The sequence below is a fragment of the Lissotriton vulgaris genome, chromosome 4_1 (assembly GCF_964263255.1).
Source record: "Lissotriton vulgaris chromosome 4_1, aLisVul1.2, whole genome shotgun sequence".
Lineage (NCBI taxonomy): Eukaryota > Metazoa > Chordata > Amphibia > Caudata > Salamandridae > Lissotriton > Lissotriton vulgaris.
This window is the reverse complement of record NC_141691.1, coordinates 2,000,597,387-2,000,615,083: the sequence shown is the minus strand read 5'-3', so window position 1 is coordinate 2,000,615,083 and position 17,697 is coordinate 2,000,597,387. Positions and strand designations below refer to the sequence as shown.

General features: G+C 50.1%; 1 protein-coding gene across 2 annotated transcripts in view; it reads left to right on the top strand.

Annotated features, from left to right (window-relative positions):
• LRRC14 (leucine rich repeat containing 14) overlaps window positions 1–17,697 on the top strand; it is a 134,041-nt gene that overhangs the window by 54,607 nt on the left and 61,737 nt on the right. For both annotated transcript variants that reach the window (XM_086966333.1, XM_086966334.1), the window contains exon 2: window positions 17,172–17,528. In XM_086966333.1, the coding sequence (XP_086822459.1) occupies window positions 17,209–17,528 (320 nt within the window). In that variant the 5' untranslated portion in view covers window positions 17,172–17,208. The remainder of the gene's footprint in view (window positions 1–17,171; window positions 17,529–17,697) is intronic.

Here is a 17,697-nt window from a genome sequence, read left to right as displayed (position 1 = left end):
TTCAGCTAGGGCCCTGCCCTCACTTTTTTGAGTGACGCTATAAAATGTATTAAATGCATCTGAGAGAGAGTGGTTATAGAGACTGTTAAAGGGTAGTAGGGAGGGAATTGGTGGCGGAGGTGGTCATTGGGAGGGGGGTCGCCCAAAAACATTGCCGCACTGGGCGCCACCAGTGCTAAAGCCGGCCCTGCTGCTGTGCAACAGACTCACAGAATGGTAAAAAAATGGTGGGGAGCCACGGCCAACTGCCAATTAGGTTAAGGGAGCCAAGGGTCAAAAAAGTTTGGGAACCACTGCTTTACGTCAATGGCTTGATAGAAGAATTGAATGGAGTTAGGGATAACGATGCCCCGAGATTGGCTACTGGAAAGGTGCCTGCTCTAATGTTCGCGGATGACACTCTGCTATTATCTCGAACATCAACAGGCATCCATCGGGTTCTGGATGGGTTCTCAAACTTTTGTGCTACAAGGGGATTGGAGGTCAACTTGGATAAAACCAAGTTTATGGTTTTCAATCCTCCAAGGCACACCCGCCCGAACCCTGTCTTGAATGGCACTCCGCTTGAGCGGGTGAAAACCTTTATCTACCAGGTTGTCACATTAACTGAAGACTTTGACTGGGGCAACCAGGTGTCTAGATCTGCCATGAGACTTTCACAGATCACAGGGGGGATTGGGAAATGTCATAAAACTTCACAATTTAAACCAGTCGCCCCAGTCCTTAAAACGTATAGAGCCCAGACCAGGTCAGCAGCTACGTATGGCACAGAATTATGGGGGCACAAGAACGTACTGAGTCTGCTCAAGGTGGAACAAGCTTTTATGAGAAATTTGGTAGGCTTACCCCAAAGCACCCCTCTTATACCGTTGCGGATAGATATGGGCCTCGAGTCCATAAAAGATCAGATAGCCGCACGTCCTTTGCTCTACTGGAAAAGGCTCTGGACTGCACCGGAACTTGCTGACTACAGAGCGGAATTTTTAGCAGTCTGGGGGCAGCTCAAGTACAAAAATATACCCTGGCTATCCCACATTAAGGTCTTGCTTTACCAAATTGGCTTGCCTCAATTGTGGGAGTTCCCGGGGGAAAGCTGTCCTAGGTTCCAGAAGTCAGAACTGTTGGCTATCCTGAAAAATTATAGCCTCAACTCACTTCACAGATCGCCAACTCTGGGCAGGCTAACAACTGAGTTTCTGCAGGTGAAAACTGGGCCCAAGAAGCAGGAATTCCTAGATTTAGTGCAGCCGCCTCCTGCGAGAAAACTATACACTCAACTGAGACATGGCTGCTTGCCCATCAGGGCGCTGACCTCTAAATGGACTATCTCAAATGAGGGAACCTGCCCAGCCTGTAATAACAGCATTGAAGATATTGCCCATGTCCTGTTTTTCTGCCCGGCGTATAGCATAATACGGAAACGCTGGTAGGCTCCACTGTGCAGAAACTTGGGACTCAGACAATGTGTACAGGCTTGTAGAATTTTAACTTATGATACCTCCCCTCCCACTGTGTTTTCTGTTTCCCGCTTCTTACATGGCATGTGGCGTAGAAGGACCACCTTTCTGATATGGACTTAATTGGATCAACCCCCCGCTATTAACCCTTTTCTCATTTTACTCCCCCTTTCTTTGATAATTTTTGATAAATTCTATGTTTAATAACTTTTTAACTGTTTGTATTTATGGATTTTATCATCGTGCTTGTATGTATTTTATCTGCACTTTTATATTCAATGACCGAAGTAAAGTTATCAATGAATGATTTACGCCAAGCACAATCTATGGACCAAGTCCTAGATTTCTGTCAAATTTGGTGTAATTCGGTTATTGCTGTAGCACGTCTTAAAGAAGTCAATGGAAAATGCATGGGGCTTTTGCATTTTAGACCCCCCTTTTTTCGTGGTCCCTGCTGGATAGATCCGCTCAAAACCTCCCAGGAAGCAGCCAAATGGGTTGGTGAACTTGTGTTGGGAACGTTTTGTGAAGATTTGTCAAACTGGGTCAAAGTTATTAGCAAATCAAAATCTATGAAAAGTAGTCTAATAGTTAGGTGAATTTGTCAATGTGAACATTCACGTTTTGAACCAAACAAAACAAGCATTTGCAATGAGATAGGTCTCGCATTGCTGAAAGTTTAAGCTATTGGCGTTGCTAATAATAATGCAATGCTAATAGCTCAAACTTTCAGCAATGCTCGAGCAATTGCATTAAAAATCTTTTTTTTCCCTAGCAATTATTGTGCTCCTCGTGTTTATTGTAAATATGCGAGCTATCTCCGAACCCAGAGGCCAAACGCAAATAAGAAAAAAGCAAATACCGTATTTTCCGGCGTATAAGACGACCCGGCGTATAAGACGACCCCCCACTTTGCTTGATCAAATTTAGGTTTTGTGCTATACTCGCCGTATAAGACTACCCCAAGAATACCCCCACTTCCAGCACAGTCCAACGCTCTACTTGTACCTTGTACGCTTTTATAACCTGCACACTTATCACTTTTTTCTCTTGTAATGTACCGATTGCTACCTCATGTATTTTGTTATACCGGTAACCTGCACACTTATCACTTTTTTCTCTTGTAATGTACCGATTGCTACCTCATGTATTTTGGTTGCTCGCTATTGTCACTTTTGAACCATGTAACTTAGGCGGGAAATGTTTCTTCCACCTTGCTTGTATGCTGGGAATATTGCAAGCCTACCGTAATCCCTCCACCCGCTAGTCCTCCGAGTACGCTCAGCTTACCGCAGTGAAGCAGCTCCAGTGCCCGGCGGCGTCCTCCGACTCCGTGGATGCTATCGCGGATCCTCAGCGTTGTCCACCGATGCAATGCTCCGGCGGGAATCCTCCGGCATTATGGCTGCCAATTTCTGCGGGAGGCCTCGGGGTTACCCACCAGGCAGTAGGGGCGAAGTTGGAGCGAAGTTGCGGCTTGAAAGCCAATTGTGCGCGGGAGCCCCCAGGATGCAATGCTCTTCAACTCTTCACCTCTGTGGCTGGCGGGCGGATTAGAGCCACCCTCCCCCACCTCCGGCTGGATTAGAGCCACCCTCCCCCACCTCCGGCTGGGCCGGAAGCGCGAGAACCTTCAGGAGTAGTCCGCGCTGTTGAAAAAAACCACGAAAACAAACAGTCTAATTTTGTATCCGGCTTATAAGACGACCCCCAACTTTTCAGAAAATTATAAGGGGTTAAAAGGTCGTCTTATACGCCGGAAAATACGGTACACGAAGAAATGAAAGGGTGTACTAGCACATGCTTTTACTAGATGTCCCTCTGGGTGAAGTTCCTTATGTTGCTACAGGAGGTCTATTTATAACTTCAGAGGGACACCTAGTAGCAGCCTTGGGTACTGCACCCTTTCCTTTATTTATTGATGGGGGAGATGCAGTGCTGAAGCTGCAAGCAAAACAAAGTGCGACACTCGTTAAACGGGCGCCACGCTAAAAGTATGCATGATGATGTAACTGAAGCAAAACAAGGAATGCTAAAGTAGAGAGGATGAAAGGTGATGGTGTGGGGACAGCCCAGGGAAAATTAAGTGCAGCAATGACATTAGGGAGTGCATGCCAGCGAGAGGCAACAGATTGCCGGAGCTGGCCAACCCACCAAAAATATAGTGCTCACTAACTTATAAAGCAGACTGTATAACAACACCAGTATAAAGTCCAGTCGTTATGGGAGGTCAAGAATGCAGACAAGGCAGTGCCAAGGAGGGACTACTAAGCCTGTTCACAAATGAAAAACAATAATTTTGCAAGGACAGTAACAGAAGCCCATTAAAAAGATGGGCAGAGCTTCTATGCCGCACCTCAATACTGCATGCCTTTCAGAGCAGCGTATGCGCTGGTCGGGCTCGAGCTAATGAACACGGAAATTTACCAGTTAGTTAGCAGCTCTAACTATAACTAGTGCTTCCGCAGTGCACGGCTTATGACCTCACGACTTCACTCATGACATTTTCTATGACATCACTGATGACATCCAATGAGTGTGCTCATTTGTTTTAAAGGTTAAGATTTTGGCGGATAACTATCAGATTACTTTTCCACTTAATTTTGTACTGTTTGGTCCCACCTAATGGGTGTTAGTATTTAAAAAAAATGCACGTCCTCCTAATGCACCATAGCTGTATAGAGCTATTAAACATGTTATAAATCGTTGTATTCAAGGGTAACTCTGCACAGGTGACAGTAGACTTGTATTCATTATGTGCCATATAAGTATTTTGGTACTGCAGAAAAAGTTTCTAACCGGGCAAAGGTTCTACTTACTATATACTATACTAAGTATTGTGAGCAGCCTTAACTTATTGAAGAGAATCGCCTCAGCATGACAATTTCTACTTAACATAGAAGACTGTGTGCACCAGTTACCAACTTATGTAGGTGTGCTTGTTGTGCTTCAGAAGATTGGCTATCTGTAACATTTCCACCTTATTGTTAACGGTGCAGGTATTAGAATGTTTAGCACATTCAGATCTTGGTTATTTTTAGCCAGTGGAGTAACGAAAGTTGAGGAAGCCCCCCTGCAAGGTACATGGAGGGGCCCCCTCTCCGGATTTAATCTAGAGCGCTCAGGCCTCTGCTTATGCTGCCCCCTGCAGCTCGGGACCCCTGTACAGCTTGTAGGCCCCCCAGCACTGTGGGGGCTGCGGTACCTGTGTTACACCACTGTTTTTAGCGAATAGTGTCTTTTTAGATCTCGCATAGGCAGCGCTTGCGCTGTCTCTTAGAGACATACTGTATTCCTGATATGGGCATAAAGCTCCGCCCATCTTTTTAGTTGGCTCCTGTCCTTATCCTTTGGAAAAGGTGGCTTTTCATTGGTCAATAGGCTTAGTAGTCCCTCCTTAGTACCGCCTTGTTTCGTCTTGTAACCTCCCATGAGGACACCCCCTATTACATGTGTTGTTACTCCCTAGGTTTTAATTACAGCCTCAAGGCACTATTTTCTTGAAAGGCTTCAGGCAGGACACACACTTTGTTCTCAGCTAGACTGGCGGTGGTTACTTCACTCACTAGAATATCTCACATGTATATGAGCCAGTCTATAAATTTCCCTTCATCAGCTCCACAGAGTACAACCTAATCCGATATTAATGTAATAATTATTTTGTCTCTTTTCAAAGCTACTAATTGTATATATGGAAATAGTTATTTGAATGTACTCTTAGTTCTGTCTTGCATGCAATGCATTATCGGTAGGGTGGATTTGCCATATCTTCTGCAGGGTACATTACCATATATGACCAAAAGAGGTCCCCCTTTGGCCACATATGGTACTGAACCCTGCAACATGGCTAGGTAAAAAACATTGCCATTTATAATGCCAATAATTCCAACTTTGTAGACATGCAGTGCTGGTGCAATGCTCACTAGAGACCTCTAGGAGCAGCTTGCGGTACTGCACCTAGACATGCAGTGCTGGTGCCTTGCTCACTAGGGACCTCTAGGAGCAGTTTGCAGCACTGCACCTAGACCTGCAGTGCTGGTGCCTTGCTCACTAGGAACCTCTAGTAGCAGCTTGCTGTACTGCACTGAGACATGCAGTGCTGGTGCCTTACTCACTAGGGACCTCTAGGAGCAGCTTACGATAATGCACCTAGACATGCAGTGATGGTGCTTTGCTCACTAGGGACCTCTAGGAGCAGCTTGCGGTATTGCACTGAGACATACAATGCTTGTTCCCGGCTCACTACGCAAGCATGTACAATGCATTGGATCTCGCATTACTGTTATTATTTTCAACGCCAATACCTCAAACTATCACTAATGCAAGACCTATTGCATTGCAAATGCTTGTTTGACAACTGTTGCGCTGTCTGTGCACTTTTTTTGTATATATTTTTAAATTATCTGTGGTGTGTTTTTTATGGAAGTTTCAGGGTTTGTAAACTGTGGCATAAAGTAAACTCTCACTATAGAGTAATCACTGTTTACAGTACTCTACTGATATCAACTTCATTTCTTAATGTAGGTTTAGTATGTGTCAGGGATTTGATACAGATAAAATCTGTCTGTAGTAGGGCATTTGTTTTGGAATTTGCATTCACTAGTTTTGCTTTCTCTATATGGTTGTATAGAGATTTAACACTATACTCAATGAGATTTTCCCATATATCTGTGGTTGATTGTTAACGTGAAGTATGCTACTTGCAAAGCCATAGCAATATATATAGCAATATGCAAGAAAACAAAGCTTATATGATGTAATCAATGATGTCATTAATGATGTCACAGAACTTGTAATGAGTGACATCATATGTGAGTTCATAAGAAACGCATGGCAGGTGTGAGGGGTGACTACCCTCTCCTTTTAGGTTTAAAGCATTTTATTGGTGCAACACAATTAAACAAAGCATCCAGAGCAAATAAAGTGTCAAGTCACCGCGGCTAGCGCCGCACTCCTGGTGTTAGTTTCTCCAAAGGGCATCTCAACTGAGGACTAGTCCGCAGCGACGCATAAAGATAGGCAGTGTTGCAATAAAATGACAATCCCCCCCCCACTACCCCAACCCCCGATCCCCTTACCCCTCCCTCCCCATCGTCCAGTGCGCAGGCCTATCCCTTGCCATCTACCTCAGCCACCCTTTAGTTAGGAGTGTAGCCCAGCATCCATTCAAGAAGTCGGCTCTTCGGGCGTCGTAAGCCTTAAGAGGCGGAGGTACCTTGGGCAGGTGATTTCCCTGAATTCAGTGAGTAGCAGGGACTGGAACGGCTGCCAAAGGTCATCAAATTGTTCTGTATCCCCTGCCACTGTGAGCGACAGTTTCTCCATTCCGAAAACATGCCACAGTCTATGGAGCCAGCCGGTGATAGAGGGAAGCGTGGCGGTGCGCCAGTGTAGAAGAATGTTCTGTACCGCTGAGCCTAATGCAATGGCTATCTGTCTGCCTCTGCGAGATCTAGGGGGATATCTCAGCCCATTCTGGAGCCCTAATAATACGTATGCTGGGAAGCGTGGAAGTTCGGTGTCGAAATGAGAGTCAATGTCATCTATCACTGCTTTCCAGTAAGATTCTAGGAGCGGACAGTCCCATAGAATATGTGTCAATGTTCCCACCTGCCCGCATCCCCTCCAACAAGTGCTATCCTTATTATGGTCCATTTCATGTACACGTTCTGGGGTATAATGCCAGTAGGTTAAAACGTTTGTCAGTGTTTCGGTGAGTCCCATATGGTATGCCGAATGCCTTGCCCTGTATGATCTCTGCTCCCATTCCTTATGGCTCAGTGTCCTGCCTAATTCCCTCTCCCAACGCTCCCTCCCGGGATTGTAGAAGTGTGAAGAAGGCGGTTGCAGTAGCTTATAAAGGTCGGTAATCAGTTTTGCATCCAACGTGCGAGATAAGAGCCATCTCTCATAAGGGAGCAGTCGCCTGTCAGCCGCACCTGTGGGTGCAACGCCCAGTGGCTAACCTGCATGTAGCGGAGCCTTTCGGTCTCTGGGAATGATTACTCCTGTCGAAAGCGTGGGAAGGGAATGACACCCTCCGGGTAGTACACATGGCACTGTGCCTGACACCCGGCCGCTCGCCAGTGGGCAAAGGCCCCTCTCTCCATCCCCGGAGTACAGTCCGGATTGTCGACCAGCGGCGTGAGTGGTGCGGGGAATGTGGTAAGATTGTGAACGATGTTGGTGGCATCCCAAACCCTTAGGGGCACCCTGGTGACAAAAGAAGCATATAAATTTGTGGGGCGATAAGCTCGGCGCAGAAATGGCACCTCCTGCAGGGGCCGGCCCGCCACCGCCTGGTCCTGGAAGAGCCAGTGCTTGTTCGATTCCCACCTACTCCACTCCACCAGATAACGCAGCTGTGCTGCTTGAAAGTACTTGCGGAGATCCGGTATCTCTAGTCCCCCAGCCTCTGGGGCCAGCATGGAGAGTGTCTTCTTCATTCTGGGTTTCCTGCCCTGCCAAATAAAACGCGCAAGATCTGCCTGCGTTTGTTGGATCCACCCCGCGGGCGGCTGGAGCGGCAAGGCCCTGAATAGGTACAAAATCTGGGGTAAGACCGTCATTTTAACTGCAGCTATTCTGCCCAACCAAGAAAGGGTGCTGCGAGTCCACCGTCCGAGTTCCTCCCGGATCTTTTTGCTTAAGGTGGTGTAGTTAGCTGCCACCATAGCCGGCAGGGTGGGAGCCAACTGGATCCCCAAATAAGGCACCAGATCCGACGACCAGAGCATTAGGAACAGGCCTTGTAGGTAAGATCTAGTGGCTGGTGCAAGGGACACGTCCAAAGCCACCGATTTTCCCATATTCATGTTGAAGCCCGCAACAGCGGCAAAGGAGTCTAGCTCCACAATGCACACCGGAAGGGAAGTCCGGGGGCTATCCAGCGACAGTATTACGTTGTCTGCATAGAGGCTTATGGTGTGAGTGAAGCCCCCAAACCTCACCCCCATTTCCGCCGGGTTAATACGTATCCGCTGGGCAAAGGGCTCCATATAAAGGGCGAAGAGCAGGGGCGAAAGCGGGCACCCCTGCCTTGTGCCCCTTTCGATGTCAAAACTCCGTGAGTTGTATCCATTCACTCGTACTACCGCCGTCGGGAACCTATAGCAATTAAAAATCATGGGTCGGAATTTCTCTCCTATACCCACTTTCAGCAGGACCTGTTCTGGATAGGGCCAGTGTACACGGTCGAACGCCTTTTCGGCATCCACCGCCAACATCCTTCTCTCTCCCTGGATTCGGGAGGCCTTCTCTATGAGGTGAACGATCCTCTTAGTGTTATCCACCGTCTGCCGCCCGGGAACGAATCCTGCCTGATCTGGTTCTATAAGGCCCGGTAGATGGGGGGCCAATCGGGCCGCGAGAATCCCGGTATACAGCTTAAGATCTACATTCAAGAGAGATATCGGCCTGTACGAGCAGCATTGCGTCTGGTCCTTCCCTGGCTTGGGAATGACCGTAAGAGAGGCCCGTAAAAGTTCAGGCCGCATGGCACCGGGGTCAGCGAACGAGTTAAATAGGCGGGTGAGGAGCGGAGCCAACGACGTGCAAAACGTTTTATAGAAGAGAGACGTGTATCCGTCCGGTCCCGGAGCTTTACCGTGCTTAAGTTTGGCACTGGTGGAAATCACCTCCTCGACCCGAATATCTCTGTCCAGGTATTCTGGCTGCAAGGGGGCCAAAGAAGGGAGGGTGACCGAGGCCTAGTACGCCGCCGTCGCATGTTCATCCGGGGGATCCCCAGCATAAAGATCTGCATAAAACTTGCGAGAGGTTTCAGCAATATGGGCATCCTCCGTAACCATCGTCCCCGTGGGGTCGGAGACCCCCTTCACCATCTGTCGTTGGTGCGTCACCCTGAGCCGGTTCCCCAACAGTCGGCCACAGCGGTCCCCCCCAGTGTAGTAGGTATGGCGCAGGCGCAGCGTACTCCGCGTGGTCCATATCCAGGGCCGTCAGGAGTTTCCTCGCTCCCGTGAGCTGCCTCCAGATTCGAGGAGCCCCTGTCCGACGGTTTATGTGTTCAAGCTTGCGGACCCGTTTGGTGAGTTCATCCCTCTTACTCTGGCGTTCCTTGTTTTCAGCCGAAGAGATGGACAGAAACTCCCCCCTAAGCACAGCCTTCAGGGCCGCCCATTGTGTCGCCAGGGAGGTGTCAGAGTTATCATTGTGGAACAAATAGTCCTTAATCGTATCCGTGATATGTTTTACCACCGCTTTCCTGTGCAATAAGGTATCTCTGAGGCGCCAGACCCTGGGAGGGCAGGACACCGGCGGTAGACATAGTGTGGTGGACACCGGGGCATGGTCCGACAGGGAGACCACTCCCATCTCCGTCATTGAGGCCAGAGCGCGTACCGGGGTCGTGACCAAGAGATTGTCCCGTCTCGCGTACGTTTTATGTGCGTGGGAATAACATGAATACCCCCTGTCATTGGGGTGCGCGCACCACCAGAGATCATGGAGGTCCACCTCTGCCATCTGTGCCTTACACCCGGCCGAGAACTCCCCGGCTTGCGGAAAACGTTGTGCGGACCTGTCTAGGGACGAGTCAAAGACCATATTGAAGTCGCCTCCAGTGACAACATGCCTGTCCTGCGTGGCCATGATGTCCACCAGCGCCGACCGTAAGAAGCGTTCCTGCTGTTCATTAGGGCTATACAGGGACCCAATCGTGAAGGCCACACCCCCAATCCTAAACCTATAAGCCAGCAGCCTGCCTTTTGTGTTCTGCATGTTTGTGGAGGACTTCCCCCCCCTGAAATGCCGGGCCACCAGACTCGCCACCCCCACAGTCTTAGTGTTGCTGGAAGAAAAAAATTGTGTCGGGAATTTATGGGAGCGCAGCCTATGGCAGTCGCGGGGCAGTAAGTGGGTTTCTTGAAGGAGACAAATATCCGCCTGGGTGCTCTCTAATAGGGACAACACCGCCCGTCTCTTGATCAGGTTATTTAGGCCCCTGACATTGAGTTACAATCCTAAGGGTTGTGGGTGACATGTGGGATGGTGGAAATAAATGCGCAGGTTGAGACCTGTTTCGTGCACTGGATGACCCACCCTCCCGGTTCCCCTATCCCCAACCAGAACTCCCCCGGCCCTCCCCCTCCCTGACCAAAACTCAGAACAACCCCAACAACCCTCCACTCCCCGTACCCTCAACGAGTTCCAGAACCTCATAGTCCCAGTCCAGTCCTCAGAGGACAAGTCTGTGGTAAGTTACAGAAGTGGACATCCAGCAACTACACTCCCGCCCGCCACCCCCACCCCCCAGAACCCCCAAACCTGCACTGTGAAGAAGGCTGTGTCGATCTCCCCCCCGGAGTCATCTTAGGCTGTCAGCGCGACGTCACCCTATGCCGTGTCCCTGGCCGCCTCCCTCACTGCGTTGTCCATTCCCGCTCGGATAGTAGGCGAATCCGGTCGAGCGGAAGATGCAGAGGACCGGCGTTCAGAGATTCTCTGCCAGCCGTCTCTGGTGGTGCGCCTTCGACGTGGTGTGGGCGCTTCTTCGTCCGTCGCAGTGATTCCCAGTACCCCGCATGTGTCCTGGAGGGAGCGAAGCTGGTGTAGGGTGCCGTTCCACCGGAAGATGAGACGGAAAGGATGGCCCCAGGAATATTGTGTCCCATGGTCTCTCAAAAAGTCCGTCGCTATTTTAAATGCTCTCCGTTTCTGGGGCGTGATTGCCGACAGGTCCTGGAAGAGAGCAACCGGGTGCCCTCGGAAGCGCACCGACTGCTGCTTCCTTGCTTCACGGAGGATCCGCTCCTTAAGCGTGAAGTCCGGCAGGAAGGCTAGGATATCAGGTGGTGGCGCCGAAGTCCGACGTGCCAGGCCCACTCTATGCGCCCTGTCGATTCTGATAGGGAAGTCCTCTGGCTCACCTAGTATCTCCCTGAACATGCTTTGCAGGTACCCAGCAGTGTCCTTACTTCTTCTTTAGGAGGCACTCCCTGGACCGGGATGTTGTTCCGGCGGGACCGGTTTTCGAGGTCCTCATTGTGCGCCTGGAGGTCCAGCTGTTGATCTCTCAAACGCAGCACCTCCTGCTGCAGCTGCCCGATCTCTTCATCCCTCGTATGTCCGGCTCCTTCCATGATAGCCACTCTTTCACCATGGCTATCGACCTCTCTCCGTACCTCTCGAACCTCTCCGGCCACCTCCTGCTTCAGCGTCTGGAAATCATCCCGTAGGGAACTGAAGAGAGATTCCAGGAAGGACCTGGTGACCGGTGGTTCCCTCCCCTCCAACGAGTTTCTCGAGGGGCCCGGCGAGTGCTGCCCTTTGTCTTGTTTCGCTGGTCCCCTGTTCAGCATTTCCGGCAATGTCCACTCCCCCTTCCTGTTCCCTCTGTTGCCGGCCATCACATAAGCGGGCACTTCTTAGCTAGAGCCCTTTCGGGCTTCCGGCCTGTTTCAATATTCAGCAAAGTTCAGGGACCACAGCTAACTGGGGGAAGTCCGCCTCTCCTGTTGCCGACGCTCGGCCTACCTCCCTCGACGGGCGTAGCGGTCTGTCCTCCTCCACCACAGCTCTTCCAGGTCACTCCCCGCACTCGGTCATGGTTTGGTGGCCATTACCAGCCTCAGATCGGTCACTGTGGGGCTCGACCCAGCTGGGTGCCACCTCCCTCTTAACCCTGACTGCTGTCGCTGTCCTGCCGGGGACCGGGCTCACCGGGTATCTGCTACTGTCGGGCAGGTCCCGCTCCTGACGCCCAGTGTCTCACCGGCCCGGCTGCGATCTTCCTTTGGTCGTCTCCGCGGTTTTGAAACCGTGCAGGCCCGATCCAGGCCTCAGCTTCTCATCTACTTCCTGGCTGCGTCCTCCTAGCAATGTCCAACCGGCACTCCCTTAGGCCTCAGGCTGCATCAGCAGGCCGCTATTGCGCCCTCCGTCGTGGGCACCCATCCACAGGCCCCCGTTGTTACCAGCCTCTTAAGTCTGCAGTCTGCTGGTGTCGTCTCGGCGTGCCCGACACTCCCCAAAGCGGTCACCTCGGGTCGCCGTGTCCGTCCTCCAGGGTTTGGGGCTACCCCAGACAACACCACTGTTCTTCCGCACTCCAATCTCGGTTCCTGGCGAGCTCCCCCTCTGATATGGTCTGGGCTCCCAGCCAGTCCCAGGGTCCCCCAGGCTCCGGCTAGGCCCCGCGGTCCGGCGTCCGCCACGTGGCTCACAGGGGGGGCGGGGGGTGGGGGGGGAGGGCCGGAGGCCGGCCACTCCCCTCTGTTCCCTTAAGCTGCGTCCCCCAGTGGCCGACTCTGGCCTATGGCCCTTCCGCCTTCGGCGCCCCACCTCCACCACCAGGGGTCCGGCTGGATTTGTAGGGGCTCTGCGTTCACCTCAATCCTCTGGTGCAAAGGCCGGCTGTCCTCCCGGCCGCTCTCTGAAAAGGCCGTGCTCCCCAGGCGAGGCCCATCTGGGGCCCATTCCTTCCTCCGGCGGTATTGCAGTGTCCCCCCAGGGGTCCTGCCCTCCGCTGCTCCCCCCACCGCTGCCGGCTTCTCTCCTTTACTCTGCCGGCAGCAAGGCCTGCCGCCGCCCGGTCTTTAGCAGGGGCTCGAGCCGCCCCGTCCGTAGGCCGCGTCCCTTGCCTTGCTTAAGGACACTACGCCGGTTTACTTGCTCCGGCACTGCCGCCGGCTGTCTCCGGGTGTCCCTCTGTCTCGGGGCTCTGCCGGTGACTCCGCCAAGGCCTCGCTCCCACAGTCTGCGTCACCAGATTCTGAACTGGGCCGGGTCATAATGCCTCCCCCTCCACCAACGGGCCTCGGCTCTCGCCCCCTCCTCTGCTCCGGCTCTCGTTTGCCCTTCAGAGCTCTGCCGTTGCGATCTCCGCGATTGTTCTGGGCTCCGTGACGGACCGGTGGTCGCTCCACCGTTCCCGCTGCAGTTCTCCAGCAGATCGGGGGAGATCTGCGTGAAATCACTGTCTATGGGTTCAGGTTCATGGGAGCTCGCGGAGAGTGCGACCGCTCACCTCGCTGTCTTGGCCACGCCCCCTACCCTCTCGTTTTAGACCTTTTTCTCAGATGATGGCTGTGTGTAGAAGGTTCTGTGGAGGGACTGGCTTCTCTATTGAGACCTCTCTTTGTAATGATAGATGTGCATAGTAGGGTGTGGCTGGGTCTCTCTCACATGATAGGTGAGCATAGTAGGCTGTGTAGAGGGACTGACCTCTCTGCTGAGACCTCTCTCTGTAGTGATAGGTGTGCATAGTAGGGAGGGACTGGGCTCTCCTTTCAGACCTGTCTCTCAGGTGACGGGTGTGTGGAGGGTCTAACCTCTCTGCTGAGACACCTCTCTGTTTGATAGGTGTGCATAGTAGGGTGTGTGGAGGAAGTGGTTTTCTGCTGAACTCACTTTCTGTAATATGTGTATTTAGTAGGGTGTGGAGAGGGACTGGCCTCTCCTTTCAGACCTTTCTCTGAGGTGACTGGAGTGCATAATAAGGTGTGTGGTGGGACTGACCTCTGCTGAGAACTGTCTTTGTAATGAAGGCTGTGTTTAGTAGGGTGTGGAGAGGGACTGGCCTCTCCTTTCAGACCTTCCATTCAGATGACAGGTTTGCGTACTAGTGTTTGTCGAGGGACTGGCCTCTCTGTTGAGACTTCTCTCTATAATGATAGGTGTGCATAGTTGGGTGCGGGGAGGGACTGTAACTGCTATTAAGTAGGTCTTGGGAGGGAGAAGGAGTGCAAGATGTCATCCGCGTTAAACCAGTGATGTCACTTCCTGCGCAGATGGATGATGGGAGATCCAGTCAATTCTCTTTTTGTGCAGATCGGAGATAAATTTTAGTGTTTCCGTTTCTTAAAGAAGACACTCCTTGTGTACTGACTGAACGTGCCGCAACCATAAGCGTAGATTCTTGATCTAATTTGAGCTCCGATTACTGACCTTCGTCGGTGAGGCTCCTAGCACCTGTTTTATCCTTCATAGACGTAAGGATCTTCATGAGGCAATTCTCTGCACCCTCACTTCACCCAGCTTCAAGCCAGCAGTTAGATGCTTGATTTCTCCGTGATCTGGCAATATAGATGGTTCCTGACTGCGACTGAGACATTTTTTTAACCATTGATAAAGGCTCTTCCTTTAATGTAACTTTGTTACCACTGCATTATCCTGAATTGGCTACCCTAAAGCGCAAACTAACTGCAAGAGGCTGACCTCGGGCCAGTTGGTACACCGAGGAACTCAGGCTGACGAGACACTACTGCAACAAGTAGAAAGCAAGTCAAGACACCCAGATAAAGACCTCTTCAAATCAGCCCTAAGCCACTTCCAGCAGCAGATACGGAACACAAAGTACAGAGCTCTTGCAGATCGCTTGACGCTGGCACTAACAGCAGAAGAAAAATCTTTGCCATCATCAAAGTATTCACCATTCCTCCTGCCGCCTCCAGCAAGATCACCTTCTCACAAGACTTTTGCAGCAGTCTCTCGAACATTTTCTGTAACAAAATCACCTCCGTATACTGCAATTCTGACCCTGAACTACACCTGTCACTGTCGCAACTCAACACCTTCATCGACTTAACCACATTCCTGGACACCTGGAAACATGTCCCCATCATGCCCTTGCCTAAGAAACCATCTGCTGTCCCAGCTACGCTCTCCAACCTCAGTCCCATCTCCTTCCTACCATACCCTACAAAGGTCTTAAAGAAACAAATTAACTGACGCCCATTGAGAGAAATAGATCTATTTATACCTCATTGAATACCTCAACAAACAGCAGCCTCTCGTCCACACGCAGTCTGTATTCAGACCTAACCAATGAAAAGACACGGCATCCATCTTCTTGATCCTTAAAGAGGAGCCAATGCAACCCTCATTCTCACTACAACATTTGACACGGTCCCACACCCCATCATCATGAGGCGCCTGCAACATATTGGCATCTAAGGACCCACTCTCCCTTGGAACTGCTCCTTAATGGATAGAACACAAGCTGTCATCCTGGCACCTTACTTCTCACAAGCCAGCTAACTCATCTGCTGTGTGCCTTAAGGTTCCACTCCACCCTGTTCAAAGTATACATGATACCTCTGACCAGTGTTATCCATGAACATGTCAACATCCTCTCCTAAGCTTATGACTCATACTCTGCTCAGATAAGACCCCCAACACAAGAAACCAGTTCACCATCTACATGACCAAATTAGCTAACTGGATGAAAATCTCAACTCTTACAAAACGGAAGTAGAGACCTTTTGACAGAACACCTAACCATGGGACTCCAGCTGGTGGCTGTCTGAACTCAGACCCACATCCATACCCAGCACCAATGCAAAGAACATTAGAATAATCAAAAACTAAAAACTGGACATAACTGCACAAGTCAGCGCTGTCGGTGCATCTTCAAATGGCTCCCAAGCAAAAACTGTCACTCACACCCTAGTCATCTGCAAGTTTGACAATGGGACCACTGTGTACGCCAGAATCACAGAGCAACTCACTAAAAGACTACAAACTATCCAGAACTCAGCCGCCAGAGTCTCCCTTAATTTCCCACCGAGAGCTTATATCATACTTCACCTTCAGGAGCTACTCTCCCACCCGATACACAAACACTCTAATATCAGACGTCTCACACACACATGCAAGACACTATAAAATGTTGGTCCTCCTACCTGAACATTTGCATCTCCTTGCATTAACCGCCCAAACACCACCTCTCTGCAGGACTCGTACTCAAACTCATACACAGGACGAGATCAGGAGGACAGGCATTCTCTTACATCACTCCTAAAGCATAGAACAGCTTCCCACTCCACATCAGACCCACTCCTATATTCTTGAATTTTACAAGAAGCTGAAGACTTGGCTTTTTAATTGATTCAACCTACGTTAGGCAGGGCTAGGCACACACACCTGCTCAGCACCAGGATACTGTTGTGGGTGATATTGCACATTACAAATACGCATGACATAACATTAACAGAAACACTAAAAGGTAAGCTTGAGCGATGGGTCTGAATAGTGTTGCGGTAATCGCAGAAAGTATCCTGCAAGTCCATACCTGGGTCCCAGAAGTGGAAGAATTGTAGGAGCCTCACCGCCAAGGCTTGATCAGTGGCATGTCGATTCAATCTAGGCGGATGACCTTGAGGATGAGGAAAGTATTTTATCAAGATGGCAGTCGTGTAGAGCAAAGGTCGCAGTACTTTTAGAACTAAGTTATACTAAAATTAAAATGTATTTACTAGAGCAAGAATAGACGTATGCTTTAATGGGATTATATGTTTCATACACTCGTTTGGCTATTCAGGTAAAAACGTAAAATATCCACCAAGTTACAGGGAACATTCTAATGTAGGGTGGCACACTGGACAGACACGTATCTGTGTTCTCGTTGCACACAGGGTGCAACATCCAAACATCTTCAGAAAAGTGTGATGCAGTCAAACAATTAGAAATTTACTGACTATACGCTGCCTTCGTTTTGTATACCTGACACCACTTCTTTGTTTTATTTTATTTCCACTGACAATATAGTTGCCATAAACATATTCACCTTGGTATGCACATTCTTATTCCTTGTGCAATGGTAAACACAACGGTTAGTTAGGCAAGGTTTTCCATCCCTAACGAACTGTGTTTAAAAGATTGATATAGTAGAGAGTTTTGAATGTGTAGACTTTATATAGCATATACCTTTGCACATAAATTAACCCCTTCATCTTCTGTCTTCTGTCACAGATGAGCAGAGTCCGGCCTGTCCTGCTGTTTTGACATCATGTGCTCTTTGGTGTTCCTCTGTGCTCAGAAGGCTGTGTCTGACCATTCATCCATTCGCAAGGCGTTGGATTTTATTCCAAAAGAATTGTACCCAGTTTTATTCAAAGCTGCCTTTGTCGATAAAAAGACACTCGTCCTTCATGATCTGGTCCATCGCTGGCCTTTCAGAGTCATCAGCTTTCAGAAGCTCCTACAGAACACTGGTGGTCCTGACTCCCAGGAGAAGCCCAGCAAGCTGTGTGTGCAGACTGTGATACTGGGAGTGATCGCCTGTCTGAATGAGCGCCTTAAATTGGGTGACCAACAACACAATGCAAGGTAACCAGTTTCTTTGTTCTGTGTAACACCTGCTGTAGTTTTGCTTAAGCAGTAAGTTTCTATGTGAATGCAGTGACCGGCAACAAAATCCCCCCATTAGTTTGCGAGTGTGATACTACAGATAGTGAATGAAGCCATAAAGAGTGTCTTTTGTGGCGATTTACGATTG